The sequence below is a fragment of the Notamacropus eugenii genome, chromosome 4, assembly GCF_028372415.1.
Source record: "Notamacropus eugenii isolate mMacEug1 chromosome 4, mMacEug1.pri_v2, whole genome shotgun sequence".
In the NCBI taxonomy this organism is placed as follows: domain Eukaryota; kingdom Metazoa; phylum Chordata; class Mammalia; order Diprotodontia; family Macropodidae; genus Notamacropus; species Notamacropus eugenii.
Genome location: NC_092875.1, coordinates 202,054,282 through 202,067,379, shown reverse-complemented (window position 1 = coordinate 202,067,379; position 13,098 = coordinate 202,054,282). Strand labels below are relative to the sequence as shown.

The window sequence follows — 13,098 nt, the reverse complement described above, 5'->3', positions numbered from 1 at the left end:
CACAAACTTTTTGACAAATAGTATTTCCCTTCTGTGGTAAGTATATACCAAAACAAAGTTGAAAACTTTGATAGTCTATCATCTGGTGGCCACTGTACCATCTGGATATCTTACAGTTTAGTTCCTTCCATTTATTTGCAAGTTTTTTAAAATTGTGACTATATTGAACAGTGTCTACTTTAAGAGATTAAGAATAGTGTAATAAGCCAGAGAAAATTCTAAAAATCACCTAAAATTGAGTTTTAAAAAAGAATCTTACCCAACTCATACAAATTTATCAGACTTCATTGGTTCACCCACCCCTTGAATTCTAGAAGGTTTAGTTATCAACATTTGTAGATTTCCCATAATGAAATCTTAAATCATATGTATTTATAATAAAAGCTCCAATATTAACCTTAATGTGGAAAAATGGTTTTGAGGAGCACAACATAAATATCCATTTGTAGTCACTTTTTTAAAGAAGTCACTAAAGTTGTATTCATCCAAATGACAGAATCACAGTCATAGATTCGTTTCATTGCTGCTTGGACAAAAGATGTAATCATGGTTTTGACAAAGCATTTGTAACATGATTTATTAGTAACTTTAAAAATTTAATGATATTATAACTGCAAGTTTTTTGTTTTCTAATTTTCATTTTCTTTGAAACAAAAATTGAGGTTATAAGGAAAATTTATCACCATGTTGTTAATTATGGTGCATTATTGTTTCAGTTTATTGCATAAATAAGTTTTTATAAATGAAGCATTTTTCCCTAGTTATAGCTACTAAAAAGGAAAATGACTCTCTGGTATGCCAAATTTTAAAATGAATTTGAGTCAGAATTATTTTTAGCCAACTCTGTTGACTATCTCATGTTACCTCGATTATGCTACAGAATAAAAAGCTTAAGTACATATCAATATCTAATACCAATCTATCAAAGATCTGATTTTAATTTCCAAATACAGCAAAAAAAAAGATGTCCATCAGTTGTTCTTCCCCTCCACCCCCCTTTTCCTTATCTAATCTTTAGCCCAGGCCTATCCATTTTAGCTTTGCAACATCTCACAAATACATCCCATCCCATTCTGACTGGTGCAGGCCCTCATCACCTCATACTTACACTGTTCCCTACTGGTGGGTGTGCCTACCTCTGTTTTTTCCCCACTCCATCTTCCAATTAGCCTCCAAAGTGATTTTTCTAAAACATAGGAATGCCCCTACTTGGTGAACTCCATTGTCTCCCTATTACACATTACCTGTAGGGTCAACTATAAAATAGTGTATTTGGCATTCAGAGCCCTTCATAACTTAGCCCCTTTCTATCCCTTACTCCTTTCCCCTCTCAGTTTCAGGCATTTTCTCTTGACTCCCCCCTATTCTTGGAATGTTCTCATTTATTAAGTGCCTATTATATGCCTGTTATAAACACTGGGGAGTACAAAAAGAAGCAAAAGACAGGCCATGCCCTTGAGAAGCTCATAGCTGACAGAATGACTGTCTCTCTAAAGAATAATAATGAATTGGATGCATAAGCTGAATGTTAACTATCTAAACAATTTATAGTCTCTGAACTCTCTTGCATTGTGAGATTTTTGTTACTTTTCTTCATGACTTTCAGGGTTTTCACATGTGTGTGTTTTAATTCCAAAATGAGTGAGTCCCCCCAACTGCTAGATATGATATAGAGCGTAAAGTGGTTATGCTAGTAATGGAAAAAATCAAGATGTCAAAAGAAAACCAGGGGATTAATGTATTTTTTTTAAGTTTATACATATGTCTTTGTCAAAAGAGAAGATTTAAAGCCAAAAATATTCACAGAGCAGTCCCATTTTTAGTAATTTTCACTTTTGGCACCATAAAAATGAAAATAATACATTCCCTCCTTTCAAGTGACTCAGGATTACCACTTCCATAGTCCTGAACTCTAGATCTTTTATTGAAACCTTAGATCATCACATTAGCTTTCTTTGGCTAATTGTTGATTCATTGAGCTTTCAGTTCACACGTCTTCCAGAACTTTTTTTCAGTCAAACTGTTCTATAACTACAGCTTCTGCATTGTAAACTTGTGGGGGTTTTGAAACCAAATTTCTCACTTAACATTAATCCTTATTAAAGTCCATACTATAATTTTTAGAGTCTGACTGTCACGGAATATGAACAACTTTTCTAGTTGCTCAATTACCATGTCATTAATAATAATTTATAGAATGTTGCCAGGAATCAAAGTCAGACTTATTTGCCTATAGTTTAAATAATCTTTTACATATTTTGAAAATATGCGCGCATTTTACTCTTTTGAACTCCAGAAGCTCCTTTGCCGTTCTACACAATCTTTCAGGGATCACTAGGGAACATAAAGTGAAATAATATGTTGGAAAAGTAGATTGGAGCCAGTCAAGAAATCTTCCTCATTTGCAGACAAAACAGAAGCAAAATAAAACTTGATAATTTTTGCCTTTTCCCTATTTTCTGTTCTCATCGCCTCCTCCCTCTAGATCAGTCATATTCCTTCCTGTTTGAGCTCCATTTTTTTTCACATTATACCCCAAAATAACAAAAATTTTACCCACCCTTTTTCTTGACTTTTTTTTGTCCAACTTCAGCTCATTTTGACCTTTAGCACTCTTGGTGTTATTCTTTTAATTCATTGATTTTTAAATATTTCAATATAAAATATGACTGGAACCCCGTAAGAATAGAACTGGTTATATAACACTGATGAATCTTAAGTCAAGATTTAATAAACATTAAAAACCTTTAAGCTCAGATACCGGTATGTTAGAGAAATCTAATATGGTTTCTAATATATAATTTTTAAAATAAGGAAACTTAAGTTATAAAAGTTAAATGACTCATCATTGAGGGTACAACACATCAGTAGGAGAGTTGAGAACAGAATTGGGGGTTTTGAGTCACAGTTCTGAGTTTATATTTCTTTTGACTTGAAAATGAATAAGGGAGAAAGCATTTATTAAGGATTTACTGTATACAAAGTACTCTCTTAAGCAGTAGGAATCCAAACAGAAAAGCGGTGCTTTCTTGAAGTCCACATTCTACTGGGGAAATTATCAGAGCGGAGATTTCAGCAGCAAGTCAAATGGAAAAGTCCCATGGTCCTTAATATTGATACATTATGCATCTTCTTTAACCTCATATCTGTTTCTGATATTGAGGCATTTGTTAGTACCAATGACCTTGATCTTTTCTGATCTTCAGTCATTGGTCGCTGGAGGTCAGGGGACAGGAAGGAGATTCAGGTGGAGAATGCAGACAGTTGACAGTCTGCAACTCCATAAGGGTTGTTTTAGAAATTCATTTGATCATTTACATCCTTTTTTTTATTCAAATTGAGAACTTGCCTTGTCTTTGGAAATAAAATTTTAAAAGGAAAGGCATTAGGAATAGGAAGCAGCACATTGCAAAAGTTGAGGGAGAGGGCTAGATCCTCTGTCGTGTTTCAAAGCATTTTAATGAACATTGTACACTGTTTAGGTAAGAAAAAGTTTCAAAAATAATATCTTCCCCCTAAAACCATATAGGCGTCTTATTTTTACCACCCTGAAGATAAATTGACTACAGATATCACTACCATGTAACCTTGGCATTGATATTTAAATTGTATTTTATTTTATTTATGTGAAATTATTTAAGTTTTAGGACAGTTGTGAAAATATGTGCCTCATTTTTATTTTTAACACTTTATTCCAGCACTCAAATGGTACCTATCGAAGTAATTGTTCCCTTTTATTTTAAAAAATGTCAGGAAATACCAAAGGGAAAAAAAACAACTAAGAATCATCAGCCATGTTTTAGTTGTAACTATATAGTATATATACTATACTATACTATACTATACTATAGTATATAGTAAGTATATTTTTATGTATATCCCAGGTAAAACTTTTCATTTTCTTTATATTACATACAATTGGGGAGAAAAAAATGAATTAATTGACATCATATTTCAGCAAAATGCATCTCATGTTGATAATGTCCCTTCAAATAGTCATCCATAAATATTCCTTTAACTATAGAACTTTACTACACTGAATTCCTCTGCAGATCATCCTGCGGCAAGATAAAGTGACTTGTCCATTGTCATATGTGTCAGAGGCATAACTTGAATCTTTACCCTGACTCTAGTGCTAAAGGCCTGCTCTAATACCTCGTCTTTCCATGGTCTTAGTTTTCTATTTCGGAAAGTTGTATCACCAGAGTGGAAACTTTAGAAGGTCTATCAAGGTAGTAAGAATCAAGGCTCAGTAAAAGAAATGTATCTATTTTCCAAAGAGCAACTATCAAAGTTCAAAGGTCACTAGGTAATGATTGGAGGTTGGGGAGGGGGCTTTCAGGGAGGATTGTGGAACAGTTTTATGCTAAAGCAGCTGGATGAACCAATTGTTTACTTAGGTATGGTGGAGTTACAATGTGCCCCAATGGAAGGAGTACACAAACTAATGAAGGCACTTATCTCTGGAAGTGTACATATTTTTTACATAGACACATATGTTTGAAGTGTGTATGATGACTTTTTTAAGCTATTAAAACTTAAAACTTCATTAAGACTTTTGGAACCCGCTGTATTGCCTCATTTTCTTTCATCATCTTTTTTCTCTATTTAATTGCATTTATTTTTATTTCAATTTTTTAATCAGATAACAAAAGCATGAACATTTTCATGTAAAGAGAAGAGAAAAAGAGGATTGTATATGAAACTATTAGGTACAACTTTTTCTTTTTTTAAGCATACATATTTTACATTTAAAACAGTAGTGGCAACACAGCTCTCTGTAACTCTTTCTGTTCTGCTCTCTTTCATATATTTTTAAAGTTTAGGTTTTTTTCTGGTATCTCTATTTTGTCAATATTATCCCATCTTCCTTCCCAACCCTTCTTCTAAAATCTTTTTATAATTAATTTTTAAAAAATTAATAAACATCTGCCCTCTTTTCTCCCTCCCCTTTCAGTGGGAGGACAAGGGAGGGGGATAACCTTGTCCAAAAATGTGAGTGTCACTGCATATCTAATCCATTCAATACTATTTTGAATTTATTCTTATTTACATGCCACTTATTGGGGGGGAAAAACTTAGCAGGGTTTAAAAATGCATTGCTATTCTCTGTGCTACTCTATGATATAAAATTAGTACATTAGATAGTTTATATTATCTCTTTGACAGAGCAATAACCATGAAATATTATGAAATTAAATTACTCATGGTCTTCCCAAATTGTCTTTCTTTACATACCAATTGTGAATTAGTTTTGCTTGCCATCTAGTTTACATTATACTGAGACTCCACTAATTCATTAGCAGTTCTAATAAATAACCACCTTTTTGGAGGATACAAATTAGAAATGTTTGCCTTTTAGAAAATCAACTTTACAGGAAATCTTTTGCTTCCTCCATGTAGGGTTGCCTATTGGATATCTCAAACTATCCATCCCAGAGACACCTTAAACTCAACATGTCCAAAATTGAACTCATTAACTTTCCTTCTTATGTCCACCCTGCCTCTGAGTTTTCCTGTTTCTGTTGAGAGCACTACCGTCCTTTCAGTCTTACAGATTTGTAACAGCAGCATTATCCTATACCCCTCGTGCTCCCTTACCTTGCAAATCCAACGAGATGCCAAATCTTGCCACTTCTACCTTCATAATATCTTATGCATCAAAACCCTTCTCTCCACTTTGAGCTACCACATTCAGGAACTCATTATCTCTCACCTAGGTTATTGAAACAGCCTCCTAATTGGTGTCCCTGCTTCAAGTCTTTTCTTCATTATTCCACTGCTACCAAAGTAGTTTTCCTTAAATATAGATCTGATCATGTGAATCCCCTATATAATCAACTCCACTGGTTTCCTATGAATTGTGTTTATTGTTTAAAACTTTTCACAGTCTACCTGAAAATTCTCCTTCTAGCCTCAGTAAACATTGCTCTCTCTCTCTCTCTCTCTGGCACTCTACAGTCTAGCCTTCTGCTATCAAAGGTACCTCCCCTACCTCCTCCCCATGGAACTTCAGTCTTCCTTTGACAAGCAGCTCAAGTACCACCTTATACATGAACTCTTTCAACTTATAATGTCCTCCCTCCCAAATGACCTTATATTTAACTCCTTTGTGTAATTTGTTTTTATTCATTTGATAATCATGCTGTCTTACATGTACTACTTTTCTTCCCCATGAGAAGTGAATAGGGATTGTTTCCTTTACATTTTTGCCTGTCACATAGCGGGAGCTTAACCTATTCCTCTACACTGGAGGACATTCCAGCAAGTGCACAGAAGCTCATGCAGTAATGAAGAGTAAATAGTCTCATTTGGATGAATCATAGAATATGTGGCAGCAAAAGGATGAGATAAGGCTAAAAATAAAAATTATCACCATATTATGAAGGATTGGGATACCAGACAGAGCAGTATGAACTTAGTAAGTAATAGAAAGCCACTGAAGATTTTGGAAGCATAGGAGTAATATAATCATATTTCATGTCTTTCCCAGAATATATAAAATTTGTGAATACATACAATTTAGCATATAACTTTTTAAAATATAAAACCGAACTATTTTCATTTAATTAAATTGACCAGTTAAGGACTAGCTTTGAGTATGTTCAATATAAATACTTGGAATATGTTTCTTGGTCTCGCTAACACGAGAAAAAATTGTAACTATTATGTTAATTAAGAATCATAGATGAAAATGTGGAAGGATCGATCATTGGGACATAATCTGGTATATAGAGGATACCAAATACTTCAGGAAAGTAACAGAGTAACAGGAAGTAAATGTTTCATTCTCTTTAGAACACATTTAATTGAATTGCTCTTTCTTGTTTTCATAATTTTATCCTAGGAACACTTACTCAAAATGAGATGATATTTAAGCGCCTCCATTTAGGTACTGTATCTTATGGAACAGACACAATGGATGAAATTCAAAATCATATCATTAATTCTTACTCACAGGTAATTTTTCTTCTATTACCTAATTTCTGTTGAAAGGGCAAGGGAATTTTTTTCTTACTCCTGATAAAATCTTCTATGAAAATGTATTAAATAGCAATTTTGTTTAACATTGGGTTATCATTTTAAATTACTTCAAACATATGCAAATCATATCATGTATGTGTATATTTTTAGGTAGGTTTTTAAGGTTTGCCAACTCCAACAATGTCCATTTAAGGATTATTCCTTTAAATTCTAACCCCACATCCTTGCATTCAACCTAAAGACATGCAAAATATTCTGCTTTTTGTTGCAGTTGTTTTTGCCTTTATCAATTTGTAACCAAATTCAACCATGTAAATGACCCTCCCTCTGATGGTGGCTTTGGAGGACAAAACTCACCCACGCTACCTTTGTCATTGGGTTTTTTTCTTGATGAAGTTTATGCTTTACCCATAGCATATATAATCCTGATAGATAAATGTCCAAAAGTGGAAAGTGACAGAATATTGTTATTTTATAGTTACCACCTAACATGGTAGATTGATAAAATTAACTTGTTTCTTTAGTCTTGGAGACATAGCCTTGATACTGATTTTGTCTATTGATTATATCAGACTTCAAGTTAAAACAGAATTGGAAATTTAATTCCTCTTAGAAATTAGCGTATTCCGTTGTAATGGATTTTGTCACACATAATTAAAAGTTGGATCAAAAAATAATTTTGTAGCTACTTCTTTAGTTAAAAGAACTTACAAATAGGTTAGCACTTGAATTTGGGTTTTGTTTTTTAAAGAGAAGTATTGCTCACACAAATAATTAATTTGTATATCTGCATGATTTAGATTTAATTAAATAACAGTAGGATTTTCTGTTATTCTAAGACATTTAGTAATGATAAAATAATATGAATGTGTGGTTGACCTTTTTGTTACCTTGTAAGAGAGGAGTTGGAGGATGATTTTCCCTAATCCAATTGTGTCTTTTAATATTCATTTGTAAGGTACCACTTGATTTTCTTGAAGTTCTTCTTTTTCAATTTTTCTGTTATGCCTGAATAATAGTGTTTAAACAGGATTTCACGAAAGTTTCTCTTTCATAGGAAATCTTAATAACAGAAAAATGAAGAATTACTTTATATTTTTTAAAAACAAATATTTAAGTAGTTCTTTCCATCTAAGGATTTTTATTTAATCTTTTTTAATAGAAGCTGTCAGTTGGTTAGCTGCTTAGACAGTAGTTCTTATGTGACATTGATTTTATCCCTTGTTTGTGTTGTGTTTTATTATTAAGATGACAATAGTCTACTAGGTCCACTGTAATGCAACACACAAATCTATTATAACCTGATTATATTTCCCCACTGGAAGCATTTTGTGATAGAGGGCATAATCTTTAATGGAATTTGTGTGAAATTAAATTATACAAGCATCAATAAACATAACATAATTCAGAAGGAGTAAATCGGCTTAATTTATTTGCGGCTGTAATGGCATCAGTGTTAGCAGAATGCAAATGCAGAGGTTTAAAGCTTTCACTGAAAAGCAGTGCCAGATGAGCAGAAAAGTTAAACCCTTTATTAGACAACACTGTAATTTGATGGGCACAATGTTCACGGTTCAGTGGATCAGTACACTCAGTCAAAAAACAAGAGCCTTGGTTTCTAAGGAAGCTTGTTGTGAAGTTACAATAAAGTTGACAGAAAGTGGTGGAATCAGATAAAGTTGCTATTTCACACCCTAACCTTAAAAGGCCTTTCCCCAAGTAGAAAGTTAATAATAAAAAATAATCATCTTCTCTGGGGGAAATCAGTTATTTTAAATCATACAGCTGAACCTATGTAGAGAGACCAGCATGCACCATGGCAATGAATTGGTAGCTACATTGGGGCGACATTATTTAAAATTAAGCCACAGCAGTCATTTTAATCATTATATAAAGTGAGTACTTTAAAATTAACTGTGGTCAACCCAAATCATAAATATCTCCAACATGAATTTAAAAACTATAACAACCTTTTTATTTATTGTATATAGGAAAATCTTTCAGCTAACCCTAAACAGCAGAGGTATTTAATTCTTTTTTCTCTATATTACTTCAATACTATTTTATGTATATTGCAGTTAATTCTAATAAAAGTTGTCAGGAATAAAAGCTCCCATACTGTATTTGGATATATTTTTATTTTTTGGTAGTAGGTGAGCAAATTGACAAAGACGTCTAAAAAAATAAATTATACAATTAAAATGGAATTACCAGAATGGATTTTTGAATTTTAAATATTGTAGTAACATACGTTTTGGTAGATTTTACCACATGGAAATATTTGTCAGTAATAGTAGGTATGTTCAAGCAGTTACGAGTAAGTGAAAATGATGTTCCTTAGTAGTGGCTAAAAGTAATTTTATCCTGTAAACAAATACATATTTGAAAGCAGATAATAAAATAAATTATCCCCCTGAATATTATTAATTTTAGAAAAATAGAGCATATTGATAATCATCAATTTAACTCCATGATTTATCTTCAGCTTTCTCTAATTTATCTGTCTTTGTTTTGCTTTTCGTCTGTTTCTTATTTTAAAGATGTTTTTGCAAACTAGTGGAAATAGTACTAGCTCAACACCATCCAGGAAATCTCAGTCTTCAGCTCCCAAAGTTCGAAAAAGTGTTAGCAGTAGAATACATGAGGCAGTGAAAGCTATTGCTCTTTGTCACAATGTCACTCCTGTGTACGAGTCCCGGGCTGGAGTCACTGGTGAAACTGAATATGCAGAGGTGGATCAGGACTTCAGCGATGAAAATCGAACTTACCAGGCATCTAGCCCTGACGAGGTTAGTGCAACATTTTTAAAAAGTGTATTTCTTAAATAATATTGCCTTGAAATCACTTGTCTGTGTTAAAACAAAGAATAGAGTGATTTCAGGTCTTTTTTTTTGTTCTTTTCTTAAAATCAGTAATGACCATGGTAAATAGAAAAGTGACATACACAATTTCCTGGAGAATTGTTATTCCTTCAGATTCTCTCACTTACTAACTTGCTAACCATAAATTAGGCATATGGGAGATGGGTTACTTTCAGACTGATAGATTTGACCTGAAAGTATTACATTTTGAAAAGTGCATAGCGTTATTTTCAGGGAGTAACAAGAAAGAAACTGGAAAATCATGTTGATTTTATAATCTTATAGCTTAACTTTAATAAGTCAATTGAAGCTTAAAAGTAGCATTGCACATGGCACATTTAAAGCAATATATCTTAAATTATGGGTAATTAACTTTGAATATTAACATTCCATTACTTAGCAAGATAGAGATGCTAAATATGAATTACAAAGGTAAATAAATAAGCCCGGAAATGTGCATAAATTCTGCATTTGGATACCTAATAATGGTACCTAATTTGCTGTTATTTTTAAACAATTTTACATAAAATCTATGATTAAAGTAATTTGGTTTTATCTAAAATAAATTATTATGTTGATTTTAATTTGGGATTTTTTTGTCCCAGTTACCATAACTAACCTTACTAGTTATGATATTCCATAGTTAGTGGCCACACAGCCTTGCAAATTTCATTATTTTCTTCAGTTGTTATTCCTTTCCCCACCAGAGAGAAAAAAAGAAATCACTGAGTATTTATGTATTTAAGTAATGATGAACATGAATTCTTTCTGTAGAATATAAGCTCCTTAAAGTCAGGGACTGTCATGTTTTTATATTTGTACTCCTAGCACTTGCCACAGTCATGTAATAAATGCTTATTGATTGAACAAATGTTCACATTTAGAAGTTGACCTTGTTTTAGGAAGAAGCATAGAGTAATTAAAAACATGGGATGATACCTAAGGGGAATTTTCAGTGTTTATTAAAGATTTACATTCTGATGATCAATTCTATAGAAATGTCCATGTATTTTTACCTACTTGATTTTTCCTGTGTGGAAAGTTATCTTAGGCTTACTTGAATCATGATGGATATCATTTTTAAAGATCTATACTGTTTTGGGGCATTATGTAATCAGTTCAGTATCATTGATATATAGTATTTGATGGACCTCTTTTAATTGGACTGTACCCTGGACATACTCAGTGATAGAATATTTCTTTCTGCTTTTGCATTTTGTTTGTTATTATTAATCATAAGGTCATAAAAAAAGGTCTCTGACCTTGATTGTTAAACCTTTCAGGGAATCTTGTTTGACTTTGATGGATGAAAAATACTGTCATGAAAGTATTCAATTAATATTGGTTTTTGCTTCAGAGTATCAGAATTTCTTTATTTGTATTGCTCTCATTTGTTTTTATAATCACCTTTATTTCTGAATATGTCCTTCTTCTACCTAGTAATCCATGCTTTGTAATAAAGTTTTTTTTAAAAAGGAAACTTGCAATTCAGTGAAACGAACAACCCAGCCATAGTTGACAGTATATTCAATATTCCCCATTGATTCATCATACTCTGCCTTAGCAAAAAGAGTACATTTTCTCAAATCTTCTCACAGGCCAAGTTTATCAAATGCATTTTTTAATAGTCAGTGAATAGTAAATACAATAGGATCTTGTATTCTCCATTCCCTTTTACTCAATTGTCTGACCGTAAAAATCAACCAGTAAATCTATCAGCAGTAAGTTATTAGATTTGCCAATCTTGCCTAGAAACAAGCCACCTTGCTACTTCCAGGCCTATTCCAAACCATGCCATCTGCACTCTGGCTATTCTTCACTTCTTCCTCCAATTGGAGCTTGAATTCTTCTCCTAGGAGCCTGAATTCTGTAAGCTTTTGCATTATCTTGCCAAGAGCCAGCCTTCTGCTTCCTTCCTGATGCAAACCATATATCTACACAAGTCTCACTCCCCTCACTTTTCTCTTTTTTATGGGTTTTCTTCCTCCATTAGAATGCAAGCTTGCTTGAAAGTAGAGACTGTCTTGCTTATTTGTATTTGTATCCCAGCACTTCTCACATTGCTTGCCACATATTAAGTGGTTCTTGAGCTGATCTTGAAGGAAATAAGGAATTTTCTGGGGTAGAGGTGAGGAGGGAGTACACTATAGGTATTGGGGATATCCAGTATGATAACAGAGATGGGAGATAGAATGTATTATGTAAAGAACAGAGAAAAGGCCACTTGATTTCAATGGTGGGGGATGGGAGACAATAAAGCAGGAAAACCCTACCTACTCAAGGCACAACCATCAGCCTAGTCACCCAGCCTTGCCACCTAGGTATCATTCTCAGCTCTTAAATCTTTCTTACCCACCACAACCCTCCCCATGTTCAATCTGTAACTAAGTCCTCTTGATTCTACCTTTGCATTATATCTTGAATGTTCATCCTTTTTTTTTGTATTAATTTATTTAACTTTTAACATTCATTTTCACAAAATTTTGGGTTCCAAATTTTCTCCCCATTTGTCCCCTCCCCCCACCCCGAAACACCAAGCATTCTAATTGCCCCTATCACCAGTCTGCCCTCTCTTCTATCATCCCTCCCTTCCCTTGTCCCTATCTTCTCTTTTGTCCTGTAGGGCCAGATAACTTTCTATACCCCATTACCTGTATTTCTTGTTCCCTAGTAGCAAGAACAGTACTCGACAGTTGTTCCTAAAACTTTGAGTTCCAACTTCTCTTCATCCCTTCCCCCCCCCTCCATTCCCTTTAGGAAGGCAAGCAATTCCATATAGGCCATATCTGTGTAGTTTTGCGAATGGCTTCCATAATAGTTGTGTTGTGTAACACTAACTGTATTTCCCTCCATCCTATCCTGCCCCCCATTACTTCTGTTCTCTCGTTTGATCCTGTCCCTCCCCAAGAGTGTTGACTTCAAATTGCTCCCTCCTCCCATTGCCCTCCCTTCCATCCTCCCCCCCACCCTGCTTAACCCCTTCTCCCCCACTTTCCTGTATTGTAAGATAGGTTTTCATACCAAAATGAGTGTGCATTTTATTCCTTCCTTTAGTGGAATGTGATGAGAGTAAGCTTCATGTTTTTCTCTCCCCTCCCCTCTTTTTCCCTCCACTAAAAAGTCTTTTGCTTGCCTCTTTTATGAGAGATAATTTGCCCCATTCCATTTCTCCCTTTCTCCTCCCAATATATTTTTCTCTCACCCCTTAATTTCAATTTTTTTAAGATATGATCCCATCCTATTCAGTTCACTC

The 13,098-nt window shown here is 33.7% G+C and overlaps 1 protein-coding gene across 8 annotated transcripts in view; it reads left to right on the top strand.

Moving 5' to 3' along the window:
• The window catches only part of ATP9B (ATPase phospholipid transporting 9B (putative)), a 481,309-nt gene that overhangs the window by 373,422 nt on the left and 94,789 nt on the right, over positions 1-13,098 (top strand). For all 8 annotated transcript variants that reach the window (XR_011965979.1, XM_072604052.1, XM_072604050.1 and 5 more), the window contains 2 exons: positions 6,848-6,960; positions 9,525-9,773. Coding sequence is in view for 7 of the 8 variants with exons in the window: in XM_072604052.1 (XP_072460153.1) it covers positions 6,848-6,960; positions 9,525-9,773 (362 nt within the window). In the remaining variant the exon portion in view is untranslated. The remainder of the gene's footprint in view (positions 1-6,847; positions 6,961-9,524; positions 9,774-13,098) is intronic.